This window comes from Elephas maximus, chromosome 3 (assembly GCF_024166365.1).
Source record: "Elephas maximus indicus isolate mEleMax1 chromosome 3, mEleMax1 primary haplotype, whole genome shotgun sequence".
Lineage (NCBI taxonomy): Eukaryota > Metazoa > Chordata > Mammalia > Proboscidea > Elephantidae > Elephas > Elephas maximus.
Window position 1 is genome coordinate 77,699,988 of NC_064821.1, and position 13,634 is coordinate 77,713,621.

At 52.3% G+C, this 13,634-nt stretch overlaps 1 protein-coding gene across 2 annotated transcripts in view; it reads right to left on the reverse strand.

Moving 5' to 3' along the window:
• The window catches only part of STK40 (serine/threonine kinase 40), a 51,951-nt gene that overhangs the window by 10,671 nt on the left and 27,646 nt on the right, over positions 1–13,634 (reverse strand). For both annotated transcript variants that reach the window (XM_049878765.1, XM_049878766.1), the window contains exons 3-6: positions 11,804–11,889; positions 11,292–11,435; positions 8,302–8,529; positions 6,901–6,953 (exon numbers count right to left, since the gene is read on the reverse strand). In XM_049878765.1, coding sequence (XP_049734722.1) covers positions 6,901–6,953; positions 8,302–8,529; positions 11,292–11,435; positions 11,804–11,889 — 511 coding nt within the window. The remainder of the gene's footprint in view (positions 1–6,900; positions 6,954–8,301; positions 8,530–11,291; positions 11,436–11,803; positions 11,890–13,634) is intronic.

Below are 13,634 nucleotides of genomic sequence, written 5' to 3' on the forward strand. Positions count from 1 at the left end.
GAAGACCCGAGGAAGATCACCGCAGGTAAAAGACACGGCCCCTGTGGAGGCGATGAAGTGGGAGTGAATGTCACACACTTCAAGGAATTGAGAGTGCGACAGTGAGACCAGAGCGAGGTGAGGAAAGTGAGATAATAACTAAAAGTTGTGCCTCCCATGTGCCATGGGCCATTCCAGACTTTACAGGCATTTACTCCTCTGACCTGCACAGCAAGGGAGGTACCATTATTATCCTCATTTTACAGACTGGGAAACAGAAGCCCAGAGAAGTAATGAACACTAGGCAGCAGCAGTCTGGCCCTGAGCCTGTGCTGTTACCCGCCCACCCTTCTACCGGGTGGGGACTTTTGGCAGCTCATGCTTGAGCACAGGCAAGGGAAAAACACAGACCTGGGTCTGAATCCTGGTTTGACCACTTTGTTGTTGTCGTTAGTGTCACTGAGTCAGCTCAGACTTATGATGGCCTTCTGTATAAGAGAACAAAATGTTGCCCAGTCCTGTGCCATCCTCATGATTGTTGGCATGATATGAAACCCCATAACCCCTCCAAAAAGCCTCTGGGGTGGGGGTAGCAAGGCTACGGAGGTCTTTTTCATATACTGATTGGTGTAGCCAGCACTTAGTCAGGCTTTCTGTGTGCCAGGTTTGCCTAAGTGCTTTACCCAGCAGCCACCCCCCACTTCCTGACCCACCTGGGTAACCTCCAGAAAAGTTTTGGGGCTCCCAGTGCTGGGCCCTAGTGGAAAGCTCAGCAAAACGCATCTCCGAGAACACTGTCTCTGCTACAGTTGGGGAGTGACCCATTTTGTTAAGACTAAAAAAGCTGGGTGACTCGTGGAGCCACCCTCCAGTCAGGCCAGGCCCGAGACACACTGGAAGGCATCTGCAGGCTGGGTGCAGACCACCGAGCTGAGGTCAGGCCGCAGCGAACGTGTGACCGCAGAGAGCAAACGTGTGACCGCAGAGAGCACACTGCAGGGTCCCGTGAAGAGGTAACGTGATGAGCAGTCTGTCTGTTCCGGACAGTGCTCAAGCACCCGCAGTGTGGCCGGAAGCTTCCTAGAATTTAACGCTCGGTGTCTTCATCTAGAGCAGCAGGGCCTGGGTTTGGAGCTGTTAACCCCGGCATCAGGTAAGAACGTGATCCCCGGGGGCCAGGCCAGGCAGGCGCAGAGGGTCCATTAGGCCAGGCTCCCCAGAAGTCCCTCTGCATAAGCAGGAGACACTCTCGCATACTCGGGGAGGTCCTGGGCAGGCAGGTGGATGAGGCTCAGTTTATTTAGGAGGAAATAACCAACCTGGGGAGTCCAGGGGGAGAGAGCTGTCAGGCCTGCTCCTGGGATGGGTGGAAGCAGGAAGAGTCCACTCTCGGATGCCACTTTGCACCCTCTTGTCATTGTCAAGCAGCATCACTGACGTACCGAAAGCATATGCTTACTAAGCACTTAGTAAGTGCAGGCCCTGCCCAAGTGCTCCATGTGGGCAGTTTCTACCTAATGCCATGATGTCCCATAGGGAAAGCTTATCACTGCCCCATCTCAAAGCGATGCAACAAGGCTCAGAGAAGTGAAGCAACATGCCCATGGTCACACAGCTGTGTCGTGGAGTAGGATCCAAGTCCAGGTCTGTCTGAACCCAGAGCCTGTACTGCTGGGGGCCCAGATGTGTCCCCGAGCAGGGTCGTATGCTTTATCTTGCACTTCAGACTCTGCCTGACCTAGAAAACCACAAATTCACACCATCGGAGGAAGTTGTGAGGGAGAGCAGCTGTAGGCTGGGATCCTTTCTAGGAAGCTCACAATGTGACCAGCGGAGGTGCTCCAAGAGGATCCCTGCACCTGCTGCTGGGAGTGTGTGTCGGGGGGGCAGAGGCCAGGCAGCCGTCTGGTGCACTCTAAGCCTCTAAGCTGGCGTGTTGTTTGTAGGGTCGAGGAGAGGCCAGCTCAACGAGGCCCAGGAAAGGCTTCCTTGTGCCCTCTTAGGGGCAGGACCAGTGAGGAAGGGTGCCTGTCTCCCCACAGAGAGAAGGCCAGCTGCCCTGCCCCGGCCTCAGTCAGCTGGGCAGAGAGGCAGGGAGGATGGCGGGAAGGGAAGCTCCATAAGCGGCATTGGGTGGAGAAGAGGGTCAGCTCAGAGGTGCAGTGTGCGACATGGCGAAGGTGGAATTCCCCAGGAGTTGCATCCAACAGGCTCCAGCGCCCTTCGGCTATCTCGGGGAATTCTGCTGGCAAAGGGCTTGCTGCAAAACAAAGGCCAGTCTGTCCTCTGCATTCCAAATGGAAACGCCAACTCTAGCTCTCCACACAGACCTGCCCTGTCAGATGCCATCAAAGTCTGACTGGTGGCCCTGGCAGCTGGGGCCTGAGGGCAGGCAAAGGGTCTCGGCCCCGGATCACGCGCACATCAAGACGTGGACTCCTGCAGTGCCGAAGCTCCCACGTCATCTGCCCCAAACATGCTCGAGCCTCTGGTCAGGAAAGTTCCCACAGAGCAGACACACTGTGCATTTCCTCTCCGCTGCAGCTGGGTATGCACCCTGCGTGAGGTCTCTGTGGTGAGACACTGAGAGAAGGACTGAAAAAAAAGGCAAACCCAGTACCATCGAGTTGATTCTGACTCACAGCGACCCTACAGGATGGAGCAGAACTGCCCCATAGGGTTTCCAAGGAGTGGCTGGTGGATTTGGACTGCCGACCTTTTGGTTAACAGCCTGAGCTCTTAACCACTGTGCCACCAGGGCTTGGACAGAAGGACAGCTCAGGGGAAAGGCTATGGTGGGCTCAGGAGTTGCTTTCTAGCTCCAGTCCCCGCCCTGCCCTTTCTTGCTGTGTGATCCTGGGCATGTGACTTAATCTCCTGCTAAACCTCAATTTCCTCATCCTTAAAACAGGGGACATATTAGTACCTAACTCCTGGCCCTGTGTTAGGATTTAACGAGATAAGAAGATAATCCCAGGGAAAGCACTTAGCCCAATGCCTGGCAAATAGGAAATGGTCACTAATTGCTGCTGGTGTTATCGTCTCCTTTTCAGATGGGTGGCATACTGGCAGAGGCCCTGGAAAGCAACCATCTCTGGGGACGGGAGTGAGAGGTGCCACGTCATGACAACAGGCCTTGGACTGCATATGCTGGTGCGTGCAGAGCTTTCAACTCAGCTCTCTGGCACGACTCTCTGACCCTCTGCCTATGGGGTGAGGCAGGCGAGCTCGGGAAACATGGCTGGAACTCTGCAGGGCTGAGCAGCAGGGCCCAGTGTGTCCACTTCTCTGCCACTAAGGACCCTGGAGTCTCTCCCACAGAGCACGGCATGGTCAGCTCTGAGGCCTTCTGAAGCCTGGCAGCACCCCCTGCTCTGCCACTACCACCCAAGTTGGCTGGATGGCGCCCAGCTCCCTGGGAGTCCCAGACCCCCCTGTCGTTCTGACAGAAGGGGCGAGGGCAGCGAGGGATAAGAGAGAGAGAAGTGCGTCAGCAGGACCGGCTGAGTGAGTCACTCTTTAGCTATGGCCCTTTGGGCTACCACAGTGTTTTTCTCCTTTTCTAGGAACTTGGTATTCAACTTGCCTACCCAAAAAGCAAAGCGGAAAGAGAAAGAACCCACAGCGAACCTCACGTAACCTCAAAAGGGGATTTCAAATTTCAATCCTTTCCTTTCTTCCAAAGCAGGGTGAACTTGTCACTGCAGTTGCCTCGCAAACACTTCTCTGCTTCCTTCCCTGGAAGCTCTCTGTTCTCTGCTGAGAAGCAGAAGGCCTCCAGCTTGTCTGCCTGCCTCTGCCGCTGGGGTGAGGTCTGGCAGGGTGGGCAGGAAGGGGCTCTGGCAACTCCAGGCAGAACCTCGACCTAGTGTCCCCCAACCTAGCATGAGTGAAAGCAAGGGCCTGGAAGGGTGGGGTGTGCCCAGGGACACACAGCAGGCTCTGAGCGGTCAATGCAGGTCTCTGCCCCATACCATCCTGCCCGCTCCAGACTGCTCATGACACTAATGTCTGCCCCAAGACACAAAAAGGGGATCAGCAGATTAAAGAAATGCAGCCAAGATTCGGGGTCTGAACGAGGTACAGCACTCTACAATCTGAGGATGACACACATACACATGTGCACACACATGCACACACAGCAGAGCTGATACAGTGGCACTGGCATTACTCGAGAGGTACGACCACTGGCCAGATTCCCAGGACCTAGGGGGCCTGGAGAAGTAAGGGCTGAAGCAAAGCACCAGTGAGACAAAGAGGCGTGCAGTGCTGCTGTGGTTAGCTGCACAGCGCCCCCACCCCAGGATGCTCACTTAGAGTTGGTGAATGGCTGCCGTGAAAGGCCCTGGGGGCCCCTCTAGCCCAGCTGAGAGTACATGGGCTCCGCAGCCAGAAGGATTTAGGCGCTCAAAAAATACACTCTCTCTTTCATGACTAGGGAGCCTGCAGCCCAGAGCAGGATGGTGACTGGCCCAAGGTCCCAGGGGGCCAAGGGCAGGGCTATAACCCAGGTCTCCCAACAGTGAGACCAACTGGGGTGGGGCAGTCAGCATTCTCAACACCTGCCCTCCTCTTACAATTCAGAGCTGGGTTGGTAGGCACTGCTGGGCCCTCTCCTTGGGCATCCTTGCAGGCAGCAGGCCTCGTGCCCAGAGCAGAGTGAGCATACAGGTCCTATCCTCCTGCCCGTCGGCCACAGGGCCCTTTGCTCTAGCACTAGGGTACACTGATGATGGGCCAGACCCTGCTAGGCAGTTTCACATCCACTAATTTGCATCACAAGCCAAGCTTACCAGGGAGGTCTGATCGCCTCCACTATCACAGATGAGGAAATGGATGCTCAGAGGAGTACTGGTGCCACGGCTGGCTCTAACACACGTCTGCTGAATGAATTAACCAAGTGGTAAATAATCAAATGAGCAAACTCTCATGGCCTCAGAGATAACTAAGAGGCAGTGCTGGGATGTGACCCAGGTTTGACTCTAAAGTCCCAAACTCAATCACTGAACCCAGTCAAGGGTTCAGCCCTGGAATTTCCTGTTGTCCTGCCCTCCTCCCTGCCGGAGAAGTTGTCATTTCTTCACTTTCTCAGGCTGGCAATTTTCCCTTAAGCTTCATGAAACAACTCAGATGGTCACTGCGCCCCTCAGTGTGCCCCCAGCCCTCCATACAGTGACATCTGTTCTCTGGCCAAGGGGTAGGAGCTTGGCTGAAAGGTTCTCTGTCTCCAGCCCCAGCACCAAGGGGAGGAGACAGCTGAGTCGATGAGGGCAGCAGCATCTCCTGATACTGTCTCAGATTGGTGCTGAAGGGTCTGGTGCCCCTTCTCACTTCAGAGACCCATGACCCTGCAGCCTTTTCCTATGACCACTTTCCTACGGCCACTTCGTGAGGGATTGGGTCCACAATCAATGCCCTTGGAAGTGGCAGTCAAGAAATCAAACAATGCATTGTATTGGGCCAAGTCTTCTGCAAAAGATCTCTTTGAAGTGTTAAAAAGTGAAGATGTCACTTTAAGGACTAAGGTGCGTCTGACCTAAGCCATGGTGTTTTCAATCACCTCACATGCATGTGGAAGCTGGACAATGAATAGGGAAGATCTATGAAGAATTGATGTCTTTGAATTATGGTGTTGGCGAAGAATATTGAATATACCATGGGCTGTCAGAAGAACAAACAAATCTGTCTTGGAAGAAGTACAGCCAGAATGCGTCTTAGAAGTGAGGATGGCCAGACTTTGTCTCCCATACTTTGGACATGTTATCAGGAGCGACCAATCCCTGGAGAAGGACATCATGCTTGGTAAAGCAGAGGGTGAGTGAAAAAGAGGAAGGCCCTCAATGAGATGGACTGACACAGTGGGTACAATAACGGGCTCAAGCATAACAACGGTTGTGCAGATGGCGCACGACCGGGCAGTGTTTTGTTCTGTTGTACGTAGGGTTGCTATGAGTCGGAACCAACTCAACAGCACCTAAGAACAACAATAACAACATGTGGGACAATACAACCACATTATGGCACAATTACCCACTATACCACTTCTGCCGTCAATCCTGGGCCCTCCATTGCCTTGAAGAGGCACAAACCTTCTGGCTGGTGGAGTGATGGCCTGAGTCAGAGGCCTCAAGTGACCTCCCTCTGCCACTGGTTCATTGAGGATGCTGGGGTGAGCTGCCCAGTACCCTTCAGGACCAAGGCACTCCCACCACTGCTGCTGGGAGTGTTGGTCTCAGACCACGGATCACTTGTAGCTGTCTCCCTCTTGGGAAGTGTCCTTAGCCAGGAGAGCTGCCTTGCCCAAAGCTACGCTCCTCCCTGAGGACACCCACACCCAGTGACAGGTGGCTGTGGGGCACAGGCCAGGCCCCTTGCCTCGATTTGGGGTGTCTCTGATGGGCCTCCAGCTCTGAGCTCTTCCAGCTGAGGCCCTGTTGTAACTGCTTTATGGTTCAGCTCCTCCCCTGCCCAGTTTCACTCCCTTTTCCCTGATAACACCTAGTCAGCGTCCTGTACATAAATCTCTGGGTCTGTTTCTAGAGGAACACCGATGACAAGGCCTCATTTTGCTCAGCTGTAATTCCTTCACCCACGTGTCCATTTTTACATTCGTTTACTGAGCTTTTACTGAGCACCCATCGGAGCCAGCATGACAAACGCACAGACCAGAAAGAGCTCTGAACTTCTTCCTAGACCTTCCTCTCTGTGGCCTTTAAGACACTCATTCTTAGCAAGCACTGTATTCTCATGTGGCAAGGCAGAAGGCAGCATCCCCATCCCTTAGCCCCTGGGATCCCTGGGAGAAATGGGCTTTCTGGAGTCAGGGTCCCCCTGGGGACACTGCAGAACACTGGGTAGTTACAATACATAACCTGCCCCAGCCCCAAGGTTACACCCCAAAAGAAGAAAAGCCAATCTTACCTCTTATTGAGCACCATGTTTCCAAGCTTCAGGTCTCTGTGCACAATATTTTTCTGGAAAACAAAAAGCATATGGCTTGATTTTGATCAAAGATTCTACAGAAGAATGCTGATTAAAAGGGGGAAATGCAGAATAGAATTTCAAATTCTCATGGACTCCAGACTTTCTGGAGCCATGGTGGCTGGATAAACCCCTCAAACGATTGCCCTGAAATCACCTTTAAACCTTAAACCAAAAATGACCCCTGAAGACTTCTTAAAACCAAATAATAGTTTTGCTTAACTAGTGAAAAAGGTCTGCCTTGAGCATTACGGCTCTTTAAGAACTCTCTATATCGGATCAAATTTACAACAGCAACTGGAAAGATAAGATAGGAATGTTAGGGGGTACTAAGTTTATGTTACTGGGTGAAGAACAACTTAGAAAAGGGGTGAGAATGGCCACACAACTCGAAGAATGTAATGTCACTGAATTGTACACGTAGAAATTATTGAATTTGTGTATGCTTTCCCGTGTATATTCTCAACAATAACAACAAAAATAAAATATGTTAAAAAGTATATGGTTTGTGCCAGGAAGCAGAGAGCTGGGCTCAGGCCCGGCCTGGGAGATGGGGGCTCTCCAGCTATTTGGGACGGTAGGAAGAGCTGCTGTGTGATGTGTCTCTTTAGGCTTGTGCCTTGATTTGTAAGCCACAGACAGGTCAGCACAATTCTATCACCTCATCAACGGGGTAAAACGTGGGCCCTGGCAGTCTCTGCCCCACCCAGGGCAGTCTCCCAGCTTCCTCCCCTCAGAGCAGCAACTATTGGGGAAGACGCCCCCCTTGCCTTCCACCTCATCAAACATCCACTGAAAAAAAAACAAGTATCTGCCTGGATTTGGGTTCAGAGATGAACTATCCCACGACTCTGGAAACCAAGTACTGCAGGATCAGCCCTCAGAGGCTGTGAGAGCTGCGGCCTCTTCCAGGCACTCCTCACCTTTACTTCTGAGTCTCTGACATCCCCAATCCTACAAAAAAGTCAGATGTGTGGTGGCTGCCCCTAGTGGGTATCTCGCAGTTGCTGCCTGAGCTGGGAGACTGCAGTTTAATCTCTCGAATGATGGGGAGTCACTGTACTGGGCTCTACCTGGCTGCTCATCAGCCCCTTTCCAGGAACATGGGCTGTGGCCTGCAGCACTGAGCCTACCCTGCATACATTTCATCCAGCCACTTCCCCAGACACTCCCAGCTGCAAAGCACACCTGGGCAAGGGCGGAATAGAGCCACTTTTCACGAGCAGCAGCAAGAAGGATGGCTTTCCATGGCACGTGGGGTCAGGAGGCCTCTCCATCATTGGGAGGCCCAGGACACCATGGGCCAGAGCAGGAGGGAGTGGCTGAGGGGCAGCACCTCACCTGGTGCAGGGCTTCCACCACTCGTACCACGTCGTAGAAGATGACCACGGTCTCCCGCTCGCTGAGCCTCTTCTCCTTGATGACGTAGTGCTGCAAGTTGATCAGGTCAGCGGTCTTGTCACTGAAGTCATGTGCACAGAGGCAGTCAAGGACGAGGCAGATACGCTTTTTCATTTTCTTAACCATTCGGCTGGAGTCTGTGTCCTCAACAACTTCACAGGTGCGGTCCTGGGAGGCAAGGAACAGACCAGGGTTTGGCTGCAGGTCCAGCAGGGCCAAGGTCAGGGGTTGGGACTCTCTCTTGGAGTTGGTACATGACCTATGAGAGCCTAATGGACAGTATGGACCACAGGACTGCTCAGCATTGCTAGTTCTCTATGTGCCCCAGGCCAGGCCCAGCAAGAGGGCCAGATCTGGGCTCTAGGCATCCCAGATTGATAGCTGGAACCCACAGAGAACCAACCCAGTTCCTAAAAGTGAGGAGGGGGCTCAGGTTAAGATGTCTGCTCATTATGCTTAATGCTTTGATCATAGTCCAAAGGGTTCAGATCAGGTCTGTGCATTTAAAGCCAAAGGCTGATGCAGCCCAGGGTACAGGCAGCAAGCTTCCCCTCAAGGCACTCCCAGGGATTCCAGCAGTCACTGATATAAATGTCCTTTTGCTAATCAATGCCCAAGAGGGTGGAGGTGAAGAGAGGTCAGTCCTGGAAGGTTTCGGGCATTACAGTGTTCTATGTGTTCTAGACAACTGCTTTCCTGGTGGCCGCAGTACTCCTGGGCAGCCATGGGGCAGTGTCTAAGAGTATGGGCTCTGGAGTCAGACAGCTGGTCCAGGTCCCAGCTCCACCTCGTCCTAACTGTGGGATCCAGGGCAGTTTGCTTAACCTCTCCAAGTCTCTGGTCCTCATCTGTGAAAGGCAGCTTGCTGTCCCTCCCTCACAGGCTGCTGAGGGAATTCCACGAGAAAAGCCACCAAGGGCTTAGCACAGGTCCTGCCAGTCAGGGCTCAGAAAGTGGGTACTGCGCCACAAGCTCTAGGCCCCATTCTCTTCCCAGAAAGGTGTTTCAGATAAGATGGAAAACAGGTACAACGTGAGGGCTTTCAACCCAGAAGCTAAGGAGGCCCTTGGTGTCATCCCCAGCAGACTGCCCGACCCCTCTGGGGAATTCTGGGAGCACTGAATACATTTCTCCTGAAGAGTGGAATCCTACCTTTTCTTCTCTCTTCCCCAGGGTCCCAGCACCATGCCTGTCACACAGGTGATACGCAAGAAATATTTCTGCTACCCAGGTTCTTTCATCCAAAATGACATAAACCAAGCCAAGGTTTTGAAGTTACCAGAGATGAATTACTAAGAAATCACAATCACCCGCAATTTGACTTCATATTTAAGGAAAACCCTCTCATCTTGGGATCTTCCACATGATACCTGGAGTTATGGGGTGGCGGGGGGGGGGGGGGGCATTTTCCACTATTTTATTTCAGGAAATCAAGCTGACAGGAGTTTTCATCACCTGAAATAACAATGAAGATGACTGTGTACCAGCAGCAGCTCAATGCTTTATACACTCTTATTCATCTTCCTGACCACCTTATGAGATAGGTACCATTAGTGTTGGCCCCATTTTACAGACGAGCAATCCTGAGGCTCACAGACCTAAAGTGACTTGCCCAAGGTCACACAGCCCAAATCCAGGACTGTCTGGCTCCAAAGCCTGTATCCTTTCCATGACTCCATGCTGCCTCTCAAATGTCAGGCTCACCTTAGCAGGAGTTGGTCCTGGCCAGTGCATTTGGCCGAGGGCTCTATGGAAGAATAGAAGGTCTGCTGGGGAGAGCCTAACTACGCTCCAGCCTGAGCAGGCCTCGCCATTGTTCTGAACCTAATTCTTCATTTCTGGAGACACAATTTCAGTTTTGCCCAAGCATGGCTCTTTCTAGGGTACGAGTTGCTAATGAGCACCTTTCCTAAGGAACCTGGAACAACTCAGGACAGGAGCACAGGGACACTTGCCAAACAGACGGAAATGCCTGGGCAGGCAAAAGGACTGCTGGTACCAACTGTCATGGATTGAATTGTGTCCCCCCAAAATATGTGTCAAATTGGTTAGGCCATAATTCCCAGTATTGTGTGGTTGTCCTCCATGTTGTGATTGTAATTTTACGTTAAAGAGGATTAGGGTGGGACTGTAACACCCCCTTACCCAGGTCACATCCCTGATCTAACACAAAGGGAGTTTCCTGGGGTGTGGCCTGCACCACCTTTTATCTCTCAAGAGATAAAAAGGAAAGGGAAGCAAACAGAGAGGGTGGACCTCATACCACCAAGAAAGCAGTACCAGGAACAGAGCACATCCTTTGAACCCTGGGTCCCTGTGCCTGAGAAGCTCTTTGACCAGGGGAAGACTGAGGACAAGGACCTTCCTCCAGAGCCGACACAGAAAAAGCCTTCCCCTGGAGCTGATGCCCTGAATTTGGACTTTTAGGCTACTTTACTGTGAGAAAATAAATTTATCTTTGTTAAAGCCATCTACCTGTGGTATTTCTGTTACAGCAGCACTAGATAACCAAGACACCAACACAACTGTGAAAATCTATAGGTGGCCCCAAATGCCGGCTCTTCATTTCCCTCCCTTCTGTCCCAGCCTAGCCAATTCCTGATAATGCAGCTGGGAGGACCTGAGCCACTGAAACAGCCCGTGTGTCTTTAAATGACTTCCTCTTTCCCCTTTTCTCAGAAAAGTGGCTCTTGAAAGAAAACCTGGCTGATGTAGGATGAGGTAGGATGCAAGCTGTGTGTGTTCCTGCCAGGCTTGATCATCACGGCAGGAGCCCAGCCCAGCCTGACCTCCATCTGCCCCACCCAGGAAGTCCTGATGCACCCAGCATGACATGGACACCAGGGGGGCATGCGTCGTGAGCTGCTGAGAGGATGGATGTGGTCCTGATATAGGGGTAAAGGGGGCAGGCAGGAGCCTTTGCCACTCACCTGGAAGAGCCCGTGGTGGTGGACCACGCCGTCCTGTGTGTGGAGGAGGGAAAGCAGAGAGTACTCGGTGTGTAGCAGCATCTTGCCTTGCCTTTCCTCTTGGCTTTCTATTCCTTGGTCTCCCCTTTCCTCAAGGGTAAGGATCTTTAGGAAAACACCAAGACACAAAAAACAAAACCCAAAGAGCTACTTTACAAAGCAGAATGACTAGACCAGAAGAAACACGAGGTTCACTTTCTACCATGCCACACTTACTCACACACTCACACATATAGACAAGGTGAAACAGTTTTTCTTAATGTGACGGCAATGTGATTTATGCACAGATAAAGCTCGTTAAAACAAGAGCTGTTCACAGCACGACTGTGTGAACTTGATTGCTTCACGGGAAGAAATGGCGCTACTCTTGTTCACAAGTGATGCAGGTGTGAAGGTGGAGGAGAGGGAGGAACTGGGCTGGCAGGATGGGCCCCTGGGTCCTGAGTACCCCCCGCCCCCCATGCCCCACTTACCTTCAGCTGATAGAAGTCATCTGTGCCATCTTTCCTCGCCAAACACTGCACAATGCTGGGCACCGGTGAGTTTCCCAGACGGGGACCTATGCCACACAGAACAGCTTACCTTTAAAGCCCATCTACTGGGGCACCACATCACCACCTGGTCTCCTGGCCAGCTCTTCTCTTCAGGAGGACACCAGGGAGAGTTCACACTCAGAGAACAGATTCTCCCACAAATAGAGTGGAGTGTTCTCAGGGTCTCCCCCCAAAAAATGGAGGGAGTGTGTGCACCTGCCTGAGACACATCTGACTCTTGTGCAGGTACATTTCTCACAAAGGATGGCTTTCAAACCTGGGGATATGTTGGAACCTCTGGGGAGCATTTGTTAAACAAGAGATCCTAGTCTGCAGCCTGGACCTTCTGAATCAGAAACTCCAGGGTGAGGATCCAGGAAATCAGAGCTTTCACAGGTGGCCCTGGTCATTCTGATGGAGCCCACCTGACGTACCAGCTTTTGGGAACTTCTGTACTTCTGGAGAGACAAACTGCTCGCTGCCCTGGACAGCATTCTGCCTGAGCTTTCAGGGTGTGAATCGCATCACCTCACGGTGCTGCCGCCCTGCTAAAAACCCACCACATCGCTCCACTGCTCTTTATGTGCAACCCAGACTCCTCTTCCGTGGCCTCCAAGGCCCTGCATGGTTTGGCTCCTGCCCACCTCTCTAACTGCCAATGCCCCTCCCCCCAACTCACCACACTCCAGCTGCACTGGCCTCTTAATTTTTTCAACACATTAAGCCCTTTCCTGCCTCTGGGCCTCTGTACTTGCTGTTCCTTCTGTCTGGAATGCTTTTCCCCTGTTCTTCACATGGCAGGCTCCTTCTCATGCTTGGGTGTCAGCTCTAGTGTCTCCTCCTCATAGAGACCTTCCAGGTTTACGCTATCTCTAGGCTCTTCTCACTTCTCACTGTCACATCACCTTGTTTATTCCCTTCAAGGCACTTATCACCATGGGTGATGACCTTGTCTGTTGTTTACTCTCTGTTGCTTTTTCCAACTAGAATGTTAACTTCCATGAGGGTAGAAACCATGTCTCTCATATTCGCTGTGACATCCCTAGCAAACAGCACAGGTCTGGTGCATAGGAGGTACCAGTAACTATTTGCTAAAGGAACGGAGCTGTAACTCTCCTGTGCCCACAAGTCCAAGATCCTATCCCAAAGCAAAACCCACGCCAGTCTCTGGCCGCCAGGAGAGTCAAGTTCCTCAGAGCCCATACCACCCACAACTGTGACCACAAGCAATGTGGACTTGCTGGACGTCAGGCATCCTCCAGAAAGGCCCTGCTGCTCCTTGGGACTGCTGTGAAATCCAATTCTACAGGATTTCTGTCCCAATTTTATGAGAAGTTTGACGGGGCAGGAGGGTGCTCTACAAAATGCTTTGTGAAATTCATCTGACTATCCTGGAATGTGATCAAAGACCTGCCTAGGCTAATGGATCTTGGGGTCTAGTGTAGCTTGCCTGCCTCCTCTGGGTACAGTGGGCATCCTGGGAGCACACAGAGGACTCTCTGGGGGAAGAAAGAGACAGAGGCCAGCTCTCAGCTGAGACTGATCTAAGGCTGGTGGGATGACAACAAAGATGACAAGCTTTGGTACAGAGTGACCTAAGGCTCCCGGATCTCCCACTGACATAGATGTGCTCACTGAAAGCAGTGAAGGTAAGCGCCAGGCCCACACTATTGTGGTTGCAGCACCTGACTCTGGACATCTGCAGGTCAGACCATGCGAGCTGACACGCTGCCCCTGCCCCAGCACACCACTCGCCCGACGGGCAGAGGCT